Consider the following 13,046-nt stretch of genomic DNA (forward strand, 5'->3'; position numbering starts at 1 on the left):
GTCATTGTAAAAGTCATAATACATCTTCAAATGTACTGTTGTTTACACATGACTAGTCATTACATAATGTTAGAATATGTGTAAAATTAAAGTGTTACCGCATGACTAGTAATCCTTATTTGACGTATTTCTACATATTTTACAGTTTTTGATTCCAATTAGAACAGATTTTATAAAGCTAGTAATCACTTATTTTCAGAAATTCATCTTTAAAAAGTGGTACTTGAAGGCGTTATTTAAAAACACTCAGTAAACTGACAGTACAATCGCTCATAATTTTTTGGTAATTTTATCTCTATGTGAAGAAAATAGCTAATTTTTCAATGCAACTTTTAGTTATTTAATAAGAAAGTACAGATGATTATGTTATTTTTATTTTTATCCAAAACAATACATTAAATATGCGTATTGCATATGAGTTCACTTACACCCAAATTTTCACTTTTTCCGGCTCTTCTGCTCTGGAAGACAGGTTTGCACTATAATATTTTACAACCCAATGCTTAAATGGAAAAAAGTAAAATAGGTTTCGGAAAACCTTTTGGCTGTTTTAGCCATCCTAAACCCTCTGCATCTGGGTCAATGCCGTTTCATTCTGCAGCCGCTCAGGTCGTTTATAGTCGCAGAAAATGGTAAGTATTGAACGTCAGAATTGAATTCGTTTACTTTCAAAAATTGAGCACAGAGGCGCACCAATCGATATCATCGATATCATCGCTTCATACGGGTTATACGACATGCAATCACCAAAATGAGTAAGCGGAATTCTGTGCCGTCTTTCTGTGCAGAGGAGGAAAAAACAGAGGCAGGGTGTAAGTACGATTTTTTCAAAACTTTACAGCAAATAGAAGAACAATTAGATGTATGAAATAGCTACTATCGAATAGGAGGTTGCATTTGAAGTTCACCAGCAGAAATGGCGGAAAGTTGATTGCCAGATTGAACTTTCGACACTAATCTGGTGCAGGAAATCCAACGTTTTAACTGTAATTTGGCGATCGCGACTCTGAAGATCTCAATCTTCAAGCTCCGCGACTTTCCTCAAAATTTCAGCCTTCTTGTCTTCCTCTTGGTTCACTTCCTTCACTATCACTGTGATTTTACTGCGGGCTCGAACTAACTTTGTTTCCATTTTCTTAATGAGAAGACAAAGATTCGTGTAGCCTGTCTCCTCGTGCAAGGCTTTGATCCTGTGGGTAAGCTCTAGTTCCAACATGTTTGTGGAGACTTTCTTGTCGTGGTAAGGGCAATTCGGGCTAGACAACATTGAATCAGTCTGCTGGTATTCGTGCTTTTCTTCCCTTAAGACCGGAAATTTTACTGCTGGTTCCTCCCTGCGGTGCAATGCAATGTCAAAAACTGGTTACATACTCTAGTGTCATCGTTTGCATGCAAGATGTCTTACTTTGACACAGGTGTAAGCGCAAATTGACTGGGGATCATTCATTTAAGGGATCTAGGATGCAAATTCTCCATTTCTCAACATCGAATGAAGTGACTAGGGTTCGTACGGAAGCCTTTCTCACCCAAAAACGTGCTCAAGATAGGTTTTGCCATGGATGAGACCACCGTCAAGTGAAACAGCTCCAGTTGTATGGAACTGCTGAGCAGCAAGCATGTGCTCCTTAGTATCATAGACTTGAAGATAAGAAAACAGCTGGAAAAACAGCGATTCGCGTAAGCTGTGCTTGGCTGAAGTGGCATAGCATTCAAGTTGTTGTGGATTAAAACGGAGCAGGTTGACTGCATAGCCAATGTATCCCTTCGGACATGGTGCATCCCTAGGCCATGGATCCGGAATGAGCAGTAGTTTTTGGGGATGGCCTTCGTTCACACTTGGTAACCCGTCTTTTCGCTTGTAAAAACTGAGAGCATAAATTTGAGGTCAATTAGGGTACACTACACATCTAGAAGGCTGTTGTTATGTGACGCGTAAAGAAATTTCAGCACTGCAAGTCAGTGATTATTCACCTAGCTTCATTCAGAACGAGAGCGCGGAAGGTGCCATTAATTCTTCTGTTTCTGCTGCGAGCAAATGCATGCAATGTCAAGTCGTCTACCATAGACGATTGCGACTCTAGCTTTTCCAGGTATTTCAAACCCTCCTCTGACCTGCAAACAATCATCAACATTTTCTCTATCCCCAGGAAGTCCACCAGGGCACTTGGGGAAGAGATCGATCTTTGTTAGAAAATTCATACTTGGTGCAAAACTGTACGTTTCGCTTGAAAATCGAAGGTCGCGGTCGATGTACTTACCGGTTAAGAATATCATTGTCCACGCAAGCAAGGAGGGCCACTATGCCCAAAATGTCGCTGCCAGGACCTCCTGCAGCGAAAACATTGCCATTGTTCACAACAGCTTCCAGAAGAACGCTGGCTGCGTGACTTCCAGGAGGATCACCTTGCTTCTGAAGAAGTTCGATCACTTGGGATGCCGTGTTATTGTTTTGGGAGCTTGGACATAACGCTTTGGCATCTTTTTGTACTTCAGCTGCCTTAGATACGGACTCGAATGTCTTTAGCTCCACTAGACCAGCGCCATGTTATTCAGAAGCTCATCTTTCAGATTAGTTAAGTGCAAACATGTAGTATTTACCAACCAAGTGAACTGCTAGAGATAGTGAAAATCATCTACTAAGTTATTAACAATAATCCGTCATTTGGAATTATAATAAGGAATGAAATTTATTTACATACTCTTTGAGCATCTACGAAATAAATGTTAGCATAAACGGTTGCAAGTCGAATGGACGACAAATGATACCAAATAATTTGTGCCATATTCCCTAATATACCTTTCCAAAGAGCTTCCATATCATCAACCTCCATTTTCGTGCGTTTAAGAATACCAAGCTCCTCTTCAGCTCTTTTCACTTTTCTTCCTTGTTCTCGTAATTTCCTTTGCATTTTCTGTGAAATTGAATATTTTCTTAGAATTTTCTGTGAAACTCAGGTAATCTATGACACATCTTCGTCACCTCATCATCCTGTAGAATACACGAAACAACGACAAGAATTTACTCTGTTCGTTAACAGTTCAAGAATCTAGAGCCAAGCTACTGACACGATTTTGAAGAGATGTTCTATCGCATGGTAAATCCTAACTTTTCTTACCGTGTTACGATCAATGAAATCTTTTAGCTGTCTCTCATACTCTTCACGTTGTGTAGAGGTTTCACGCAAAGGATAACTTTCAATTTTCTCATCTATTTCCTTCTTCACGTTCCAATTCAGCTGCAATTGTTGTGGAAGTGACATGAGCAAGCATGGTTGATTTGGTGGTGTTGCCGGAATGAGGTGATTGTCACTAGGCAACTTAGAAACAACCTGTACCTGCGATTCCGAAAAAACATTAAATTCATTCAAACTTATAAATCTTGCAAGCTCCAAAAAAACCTTCGGTTGCTAAGGAATCCTCTGTAATCGTAATTCAAAAGTGAGGATCTTAACAAGTTTTTTACATAATATACCATCCACAATTTCGGTACCAACTTTTGATTTGTGGAGACACCTAATTTCTCCTCAAAATCTGCTCCCGATGTGCAGCTTCGTTTAGTCGTTCAGACAAATATTTATCATTTCAATCGTGGAAAGGAACCAAACATATTTCTCGCAATCAGCTTTTTCTAGAGTATGCGGTTAAATCCACTTGCCTCAAGAGCACAGAAGAGCTCTGGATGAACAGCATGTGCAACTCGACCGTACCAACTTCCTGGAACGAGGGGTAAATTGATAGGTGGCAGTGAGCAAACACCACAGACAAGAGGGATGGACAATTTAGAGTTCCAGTCGACGGTTAGATAGTGGAGAGACCCATCCATTTTGGTATCTACATTTCCATCCTCGTCAATAACTTGAACCTTCAATCCCTCAAGCTGGCTGCCAGTGTATGCTTCTTCCGGCTCCTGCAATGATATCGTAGGCCGAAATTTTTGTCTTTATCACTGATCAAACTGGTGTCGGCATTAATTACATAGTAGATTCAACACGGATATGAGATAAAATTATGTTACGAGTATGGTGTAGAATTCAGTTCACCTTCAAGATGCGTAGAGATCTGTAGACGGTGTGAAAATTCAGCGCAAGCAGAGATCTCCCTTTATCTGATTGAACAGTTATCGTACCTGAAATGCACAGGAAACACATCAATCATGAGTTCTTAGTAATACCTTAGTATTTAGATCGTGTCGTTATTTGTTCCGTTCAATTTTCTATCGGTTGCAGGATCCTCCGTATGAACGTAAACATCACATTTGAAGGATTTTGATTTGATGATTCTCTTTGTAAAGAATCGGACCACCTCGTGAATTGTATTCTGCGGTAACTTTCAGAAGACCTCCGAGATGGATACATCCATTCTCAACAACCTGTCTCAAGCATCAGTAAAACATTATCAATTTGGTGAGAGATGTATCCTACACATGCACTTTGGAAGTTAAACATGTCTGAAGTACGAAATCGGCTTGAAGTGATCTCTAAAAGATACAACAGCATCTATGGAATATGAAGCCTATATCACCTGTCTTCTTGAACCTCGTTTGTCTACAAGCTGGAGGCCCTCTAAGCCAACACGGATCTCACTTCCATTTTCTACCACGTTTTTGAAGTCATCAAATGCCTGAGCACCACAGGAGACATAAAAAACATGTCTGTATCAAACGACTCATGAAAATTCGAAATGATGGACTTTTGAGTGTGCAAGCGTGGGGCGTATGAGGGCAGACTCATTAAAACCTGTATGACGAACTTCTCGATCATCTGGCCAGGCCGTAAGCAATTATCTAGGCGGTCACATTCGGTCAGCGCAACTGATGCTGGTTCACCTGGTAAAACTGGAATTGAGGATCAACGGTTGTCGTAAGTAAAATTAACTCATCAATATGTTGCAATGTAGCATATTATTCAATGAGTTCCAAATATTGAGAAATCTTACAGCTTACCCGTTAATATGTACGAAGCGACAGGGAAGTTGTGGATCAAAATCCACAACTGTGCAGCGTAAGTTGTGGCTATCTGTGCCAAGCAACCACCTCCGATCTCTATATCCTGTAGAGGAAGCATGTTGGTGTTTATAAAAGAGGAACCATTAATATGTTAAGTAAACAGCAACATGATGATGTAAAATTGACTAGTACCTAAGTGTTCAGAAGGATCAGAGTGAACAGTTAAATGCTTCACCTTCAGCTCGAGGGTAGCATTGTTGGCGCTTAAACTGATGCACTCTCTGGGTATCGCAACAGAAAGCTCAAGGAACTCACCATCCAACTGACCCACTTTGAAATGCAGTTCTTCAGGGACATTTGAGAGCGCTACCCGATTGTTGTACACATCAAAACCAGAAAGATACAAGGGGCTTTCAATTACCTTCCCGATCCTGTGTCAAAGACAAGTGATAATATAATCATTGTTCATGATATACTTGGTGTCATTTTTCAGCGGTAGAAAATTCTCTTGAAGCGTATTTCGAACTTTCATACGTACCTAGTTACAATGTTCTTAAGTTTCCAGTGGTTAGGATGCTTAAAGCAGGCATCAGGGTGGGAGCACAACTGCCAATGCTCCACTTCTTCACATGCTGAAACATTTATTCGTGCCACTGCTGGTGCCACATTTCTGTGCTTCTCACCGACCACTGAAAAGGCTAGCAAATAAGTTCCCATCGTTGTGAATAATGTGTTGAGGTCGGTTCCATTGGTAACGAACGAGTAGAGGCCCTGCACACCTTTCCGCACACATGGCTTGGTCGTGCAATTGTACACTGTCTTTGACGTTGTTACCTGCTCCTCTGTCAAGGCATCTTCATCAGAGATATATTTATTGATGAATCTTACTTCGAGATTCAGTTCCATAACTCCAAAAACGATTGATCTTTGCTCAATCGAGCATGAAGTCTCATTTTTGGAGTTAGCTCTTGCACAGCTTCTTGGTCTCACTACTGCTAAAATCTCTTTTGGGAGCTGGAATCCTGCTTCAACTGATGAGTTGATTGGAATAACCTGCAAAAACATGCCCCATAACATTTCAGCCTTTTAGATCAGCTACATTTACCAGTACTTTAATATTCCTCCAATCGTCCCCGACAACCGTTAATTTGATTCTTTTCAATGTGCCGTGATGCAAGGAAGATTAACTATTCGGTTCTCAAAGATGCATGTGAAACTAAGAAGCAGCAAACTATGGAAAGAATGTTTACTCCGTTTAATCCGAATTCGTGCATTTCTATTTCATTAAGAAGCTCCACGTATGCGGGATAGTCACCAAAAAGTTCGCTCTCGTATCTTGACCATGTGATTTCATCAATTTCTTGGAACTGCAATCACACCAACGAACCTACAGATGTGCATCATTCGAACTAGTCATATGCAAGAGATTACCTAATAATTTAACACCTCAAGTGTTGAATGATCCACGAAATATTATGCGGAAATGACTAAGGATTGAACAAAAAATCTTGAAGTTAATTAAAATATGAAGGAATGTCTTTCGCGCGTCAGAGAAGAGGACAACCTTCGTTGCGAAGGATTCGTCAAGAGAGAACGCTTTTGACTCCCTCAGGTAAAAAGTTGGATCTACACCATCCACAAGTGTGCTTCCTTGATCCTTGGACACATAGATCGGGCGACAAATGATGTGTGCTGATCCTGCAGCGTTTTCATGTTTGTGACGTTTTAGTCATGTAGATTATTTTTATGCAGTAATGTGGTTGACCTGCATATAATTGATTAGAAGTGTTCTATGTTAACGAAGTAGGACTTAAGATGTGCTAGGGTAAATACCAGAGGTCCCTTGAGAATCCGTCAACACGAAGCACTCAAGAGTAAAGAAAGGCTGTGGGGCATTATTTTCCACCAGCTTCAGTCTGATTGGCCCTCGGTTAGGATCTCTGGTGTTGAGTTCTAAGTTCTGTATCTTCATACTCCATGCCACTTGAAATACTGCATCCAAACAACTTGCATAAGATGCTAAATCCCATGTATTATTTTTTTAAAACAATTACGAAGGATTACAGAAGAGAAATTCTACTGTTCTTTTAAATATGTACCTGGATATTTAATGCCCAGTTCGACCTTGTTATGAGGTTTGGTGATACAAGTGTGTTGAATTTGTTTGCTCTGGTCGTTTCTGGCTTCGTCCGTGTCATACTTTCGATTGCAATCTTGAATCCAATTGTGGTATTCCAAACCCAGAAGTTGTGGTGTCAGAGGCCACCCTTGTCCTTGGATACTTACGTCCACTTTAACCCCTACCCATTGGATATGCCCACCAGCTCAAAATCAGTCAGAGTCTCTTGAATATGAAATAAGAATTAATACTAAAAGACTTTGGCACCTTACTTAGGGATTCGTCGCTATCCTGCGACAACATGCAGGACATCAACGACTTGGTGAAGCAATGGTCAGCTACTAACGACACCTGCACATCGAAATCCTGAATTAACTTTGTTGTAATATGTTTCGGAGAATTTCTAATTAGTTCTCTACGCAAAGCACTTCAGTAAATATCACAGTTACAAAATCCAGTTAGGATTGGCTGTTATCATCATCTTCTCACCTTTGAAGGTGTTGTAAGGAATCCGCTGTCTAAATCTGCAACAAACAACATAAATTCGTCAAACAATCGAAGAATTTTTCTGGCCAGTCACAATTATTTCAATAGCGTTTAGAAATTAAACAGCGACGTATCAAAATTAAGAATTTTTCTCACCAATGAAGGCGATTACTCGATTGTAGCACTGCTGCTGCTGTAAGGTAAGGTCTTTGCAACCTTCCAAAAAGGAGATAGTTTTCTGCTTACACCAATTGACAACGTAATCAGAAATTATCCTTTCAGGTACTTTCATGGTCAATCACATCCAATTTTAAGTGCAATATACATTGATGTAACCGCAAACGTACCCAGTTTTCCTCCAGTAATAGCCTTCCTCGCCATCGAACTGTCACACGTGAGAATCTTTGGAGTTTGTATGTCTCTATGGCGATTTTCGGATTGTCCTCATACAACCTTCGTCTCAACTCGCTCATTGATTCTTTTCCCTAACAACCATCGAAAAAACTCAAAAAAGCTCAGGAGAAAGCTAAATTCTAGCACGGAATACGATATCCACACAACTACAGAGGCATTCTAGTCCGAATCCCATCAAACAGAACATTCAGTACCATGATGAGGGGGAAGTAATGAAATGTAATTGTCGCATTCCCTTTGCGACCTTCTGCACCATGCTCACAACATTCCGCTTTAGTGAGACATGGAATCAATGTAGCTATTGGCAGTTTTACCTTGCGTTAATGACACAATAAACTTTAGCCAGCACCACTCCTTGAGAAGCTTGATGAGTAACCAAAGAAGTCGGTCTCAAAGATGATACAATCTAAAGTTCTAAGAATAGAACGCACCTGCGCCGTCTGTAAGATGCATGTGTATTACGAAAGGTTTTCGGTCTCCTGAGAGTGATTTCGCAATTGCCGTCTGACCCCAATGTATCGTTGCGAGGTTCAATCCCATTGCCTGAATGAGGTCCCGTGTACCCAGTTATGCTAAGGTCGTTTCAGACTAAAATTCTAATTAAACTACATGCTTGCAAATGAGTTTCTGCAAGTATGGAATCCGTGAAGATTGATTAGCTCACCATAAAAGTAACTGGTTTTGCAAGTGACCCACGGCTATCATATTCACAACTTTCCTGTTCACCACAATGACATAAGTCTTCAGAAAGTGCGCGGAGGTATTTCGACGGAAATCGATGTATTCTTGTCGGAGACAGAGCAACGTAGTCTAGACGCGTGTGCATTTGTCGGAACAATGTGCAAATGTTCAGCATCATTTTAAAGAACTATGTAAAGCTTGGTTTTTCATTGAGAACTAACCTGAATGAGTGGAAAGAAAAAATCTTTGAGTTTCCGACGCAGCTCTTCTATGTTCCATTGCATAACTTCCAGTCTTAAGTCAGTGATCTCCACCTAAAACCCAATCCGTGTTGTGTGAAGGTTTAAGACTTTGTGTAATTGGATAATACGCAAAAGCTTGTTCATCACGATGTTAAGATGGTTCAACGCACCTTTCTGAAGCTCCCATGCGGCGAATTGTTTTCCTCTTCCATGGTTCCACTACGAACCTCACCAATTCTCTAAAATACAAATCACCCCTCATCAGAACAAACAGATTGTGATAATCAGGAAGCAGCTATCAATCTTGCCAACTCGAACTGAAGAATTCATTACATTTCAACTTTGGAATTTAAGGATTTTATTCAAATGTTCCATCCTATTGTGGGTCTACTAATAAGTCAGGTTTCTAAGTGAGGAGCCCAGAAAATCATCTATAATGAAGATCCCAGGCGACGGTTCAAGAGGAATTCAAGGATCATCGTCCATCTCTAACCTTCCCAATTGTGAGACTTCTTGCACCATCCCACGTGCTTCTACTGAGGTATAAAGTAGACACGTCTTCCAAAGGTTTTGTTCGAGAAGAGATTGTAATGCTCCTGCTCGAAAGAAGGACTGCTATCATGAGTAAGCCTCGTGTGTGCGAGAGCAGGGAAAATCAAAGAAATGAAAACACAAAAACAGAATCAAAGAATCAGAACAATAAATTGCGAACATAAGAACATTGACAAAAAAATGTAAATACAAAGATCAATAAAAGCGGCGAGATTTAACTCTTACCCCCCAAGATATAAACCAGCACTGATGGCCCCATAATTAGCGCTGCTCAAGCCTTGCTGCAGGGGTAGGAGAAGCATCTCAGACATCAAGCTACATATAGCCTTGAATAATCAAAGTTACCGCAGCTACAATTAGCCCCAAATTCATCTGAGTTTATCCCGGAGAATGCAACTATTGTAGGAAGAATGAAATCAACTGACAGGGAAGAGACTATCAGTACATTGAGATTCTGACAACGTCCTTGTGATTCCAACTTCTGGCTGCTGGAAGCTCCCCTGCAAGAACATCTTTGATGTGTGAAGCCAATCTTCATTCAATTACAATGTTAAGTTTCTCAGGAGAAAATTAAGAGAATATGAAAGACAGATGCAGATCTAGATCGCAACATACCAACCAGAGATGGAAATGCTGTCCAAGCCTTTGCTAGTGTCGAAGATGATGATCTTCCCCTGCTTCTGATCCAATTCAACACTGCACCCCACCACCACACTCGTGATTAGAATTCGTATTGCTAAGAGTGCCGTATTGATTTCGGTGTTGTGTCCATCGCCAAGGACAAGATCATGCATGAGCCTCAGTATAAAATAATTCACTCTCAGCCACATGCTATTATAACCTGATGAGTGAAAGCTTCTCCGAGCTTAATTTCGAAACTTCCTCTAGTGCATCATCCTGATGAACCGACAGCAGGATCAGAAAGATTTCGGAGAGCTTTGACAGAAACTAATTCCTACGAACGGATCCCCAGGTCTACTATGTTTTGACCAAAAGAAAAAGTAGAAGAGTGAAGAGTGTTGGATAATAATAATTAAAAATTCATAAATCATGCAATAAAAGAGGGGGGACCAACACAAATTATTTCCTCCTCAAGTCAAAAAACATGGATTCTCTCACCATCAGATAAGCTAGAGCTGAGAAGGGAGTATAATTTGGGCAGATCACAGTTTGAACAAGTTGGTCTACTGCTTTGGTATCAGCACAATGATCGTCGTGCAACCCAAGCCCCTGCTTCAGAAACAAGTTCTTTTGTGTTAAATTCCATACAGTTTTAATTACTCAAAGTACTGTGCCCTATTAAAACTATTACTATACTTGTGCATGGTGAACACTTCCGAAGACCCTATTCATCATGGGAGCCTCCGTTAACGAGATTGAGCAAGTGTAGCTCCACAACAGTTGTGAAGCATGGATGTAGCTAATTGAATTGCTTGACATCAACACCAAACCTCGAGAGGAGAGGGATTTTCGCCCTGTTCCTTCGACTCATTCTGCTCTTGTTGCTTCCTGATGATTTCGAACTCATTCTGCTTTTGCTGCTCTCGGATGATGTCCAACTCATTATGCTTTTGCTGCGCCTCTCTGATGAGGTCCAACCCTTTGTTCGTATTGATTCGTCTCCTTGCTAAAGCTTTCAGTGCATGAGAGACCTGAGGATGGGTACCAACGGCGGCGGAGGAGAAGAGCTTGCGTTTGAGGCCGGCAAACACTGTCGGCGACGTCTCCTCTTCGTGCATTTTCTGAAGGTTTCCTTGTCGACGCTGTGTGTCTCAACGATAAAGCTGTTTGGCATAAAATTCTCAAAATAAAGCTCTTATATAGTCCATATCACATAAAAGCTCTTCACTGGAATTAAATCACGTGAATTATCGACGTGTCTTTCATTTAGAATTAAATGACTGCCTCAAATAGTCTCATTCTGAAGATTAGTCGCTTTCTTAAAGAACCATCTTCCAATTGACAGTTTCTAGACTCACGTCGCCATTCCAAATACATCCTCAAGAGCATTGGCACACAATCCAAGAGGATTAAAATTTTCTAAAATGTAAAAATATTTAAAATAAACCAATTTTTTAAAAATCTCGCTACATTGAAAATTCAGCAACAAACTTTGAAAGAGTAATAAGTAAAACCTGAAGTACTGAAGTACGCTACCAAGTTCTACAAATTCTACAACAATGTCTCCATGCAACACTATAATTCTCCGCTTCACCTCCCTCCAAGCTGACCGATACACAACATACAGTCAAGAATTAAACGCCAGCATCACAACACACGAGGAATCCACAACCACAAATTCAAAAACGTCAAGCACGGACTCACCACAAAGCGAAGAAAATACTTCCACAAGACTGTATGAAGAGCGCTGAAACCACCAAAGATCCAGATAATTCCGCAGCACCGGAGCATGAAGGGTACCTGACACACAATTGGTGGAACAACGACCCCCATCTAATGCTCCTCAGAGAGGGAGGAGGAGGAGGGGCTTGAGGATGAATGAAGCTAATGGATGGATAGAGACATTCGTTTCTGGTTTGACATTAAATAGGTATGGGGGGGGAGAATCCAGAGAGCCTCCCTCTCTGCTCCTTCAATGCAGTCATTAAAGGATTCTTTTTGTAACAACATTTTAATTTTATAATTTTTTTCTGTGTACATGCAAATTGGCTTTGGCGTCTTCGGCATCGTTCCATGAGAGGGGGGCTCAATCCTCGATATGACATTCAAGGTGGCGGCTGCTCGTCCTCCGCCCCTATCATCTGCCCTCATACTTTCATCTTTTTCTCCTTTTTCATCCAGTCATTTTCGTGCATCCGTTCCGTTTTTCATCTATCGTTCCATTTTTCATTCGTTTTTCTTTTCATCGCTGCTCGTGATTGAATCTAGTGCCCACAACTGTAGCTGTTGCTTTTAATGTGCGCCAACACATCATTAGTTTTTTTCTTTTTTTTTTAATTTCTTGTAATAAAAGTAAAAATGATACTAGATATCTTAAATAAATAAATGAATGCATTCGAGTTAACATGTGGGTATTTAACAAGTTTTGGTAAGGACGACTGAAAGTGTCGCCTGTTGCTTTTCCACGAGACTGAAATTTAATGCAATTGTGACCTCATCTAGCAAGCCCATTATTTAGAATTTGGAAAATGAACTCTATTCTGTTTGGCTCCATCGCTACTTCTGCCGAATTAGAGGATTCAAAGTAACTGTCGACAATCTTTTTGAATTTAAATATATGTGAAATATTTGTTGTTGTTGGGGAAATGATTGGTTGTTGTTGGTAATTGGCTTCTGCAAATTGATCCAGAGCTTTCAATTTAGTGTTGTTCCCTCTCATCCGGTAAACAAACCTGCCAAAACTATTGCTAATCTGGCTGAATGTGCAAATTGGACGTTATGGGTTGAGATTGTTCATTCTTCACGTTCGTGAGTTTTTTCTACTGCTGATATGCACACCTCAAGAATCTGAGATTGAAATAGTCACTGTCTGATCTGTGTTGTGAATGTTCACATTTCTCTATTTCTTTAGTAGTCGAAGAGTGCGACGCTGCAAACATCCATATTGCTTTCTTATTTGTAATAAGTGAGATTCTTGAGCTTGATT

The 13,046-nt window shown here is 40.4% G+C and overlaps 1 protein-coding gene across 6 annotated transcripts; it reads right to left on the reverse strand.

The window, feature by feature from the left end:
- Positions 1 to 352: 352 nt before the first annotated feature.
- On the reverse strand, positions 353 to 11,872 carry LOC112285361 (structural maintenance of chromosomes flexible hinge domain-containing protein GMI1). Of its 6 annotated transcripts, XM_024526105.3 has the most exons (37): positions 11,765 to 11,863; positions 11,575 to 11,665; positions 10,891 to 11,223; positions 10,559 to 10,669; positions 10,281 to 10,336; positions 10,055 to 10,135; positions 9,885 to 9,939; positions 9,665 to 9,720; positions 9,381 to 9,483; positions 9,058 to 9,126; positions 8,867 to 8,959; positions 8,629 to 8,682; positions 8,396 to 8,507; positions 8,159 to 8,211; positions 7,898 to 8,035; positions 7,707 to 7,788; positions 7,554 to 7,588; positions 7,337 to 7,415; positions 7,045 to 7,245; positions 6,779 to 6,937; positions 6,510 to 6,643; positions 6,196 to 6,312; positions 5,484 to 5,998; positions 5,181 to 5,376; positions 4,943 to 5,048; positions 4,737 to 4,834; positions 4,522 to 4,620; positions 4,300 to 4,369; positions 4,041 to 4,126; positions 3,656 to 3,907; positions 3,117 to 3,335; positions 2,798 to 2,912; positions 2,259 to 2,529; positions 1,972 to 2,163; positions 1,527 to 1,865; positions 909 to 1,334; positions 353 to 780 (listed from the first exon to the last, which is right to left on the reverse strand). In XM_024526105.3, exons 3-36 carry the CDS (start codon positions 11,176 to 11,178, stop codon positions 1,016 to 1,018), a joined length of 4,953 nt encoding a protein of 1,650 aa, XP_024381873.1. In that variant the 5' UTR covers positions 11,179 to 11,223; positions 11,575 to 11,665; positions 11,765 to 11,863; the 3' UTR covers positions 353 to 780; positions 909 to 1,015. The 6 variants fall into 6 exon arrangements, with proteins under 6 accessions (XP_024381873.1, XP_073391693.1, XP_024381874.1 ...); XM_073535592.2 differs by lacking the exon at positions 11,575 to 11,665 and having other exon boundaries at positions 4,737 to 4,825; positions 11,765 to 11,872; XM_024526106.3 differs by lacking the exon at positions 11,575 to 11,665 and having other exon boundaries at positions 4,303 to 4,369; positions 11,765 to 11,872.
- Positions 11,873 to 13,046: the final 1,174 nt, after the last annotated feature.

Source organism: Physcomitrium patens, chromosome 8 (assembly GCF_059467195.1).
Source record: "Physcomitrium patens ecotype Gransden chromosome 8, ASM5946719v1, whole genome shotgun sequence".
Taxonomy (NCBI): Eukaryota; Viridiplantae; Streptophyta; class Bryopsida; order Funariales; family Funariaceae; genus Physcomitrium; species Physcomitrium patens.

Excerpts from the sequence above, each read along its gene's own strand:
- LOC112285361 (XM_024526103.3), bottom strand. The coding sequence starts at position 11,178 with ATGCACGAAGAGGAGACGTCGCCGACAGTGTTTGCCGGCCTCAAACGC. Across the intron at positions 9,721-9,884 it reads GACGTTGTCAGAATCTCAAT|CAAGGCTTGAGCAGCGCTAA; the intron begins GTACTGATAGTC and ends CTACCCCTGCAG. Across the intron at positions 6,938-7,044 it reads ACTGGGCATTAAATATCCAG|TATTTCAAGTGGCATGGAGT; the intron begins GTACATATTTAA and ends GTTTGGATGCAG.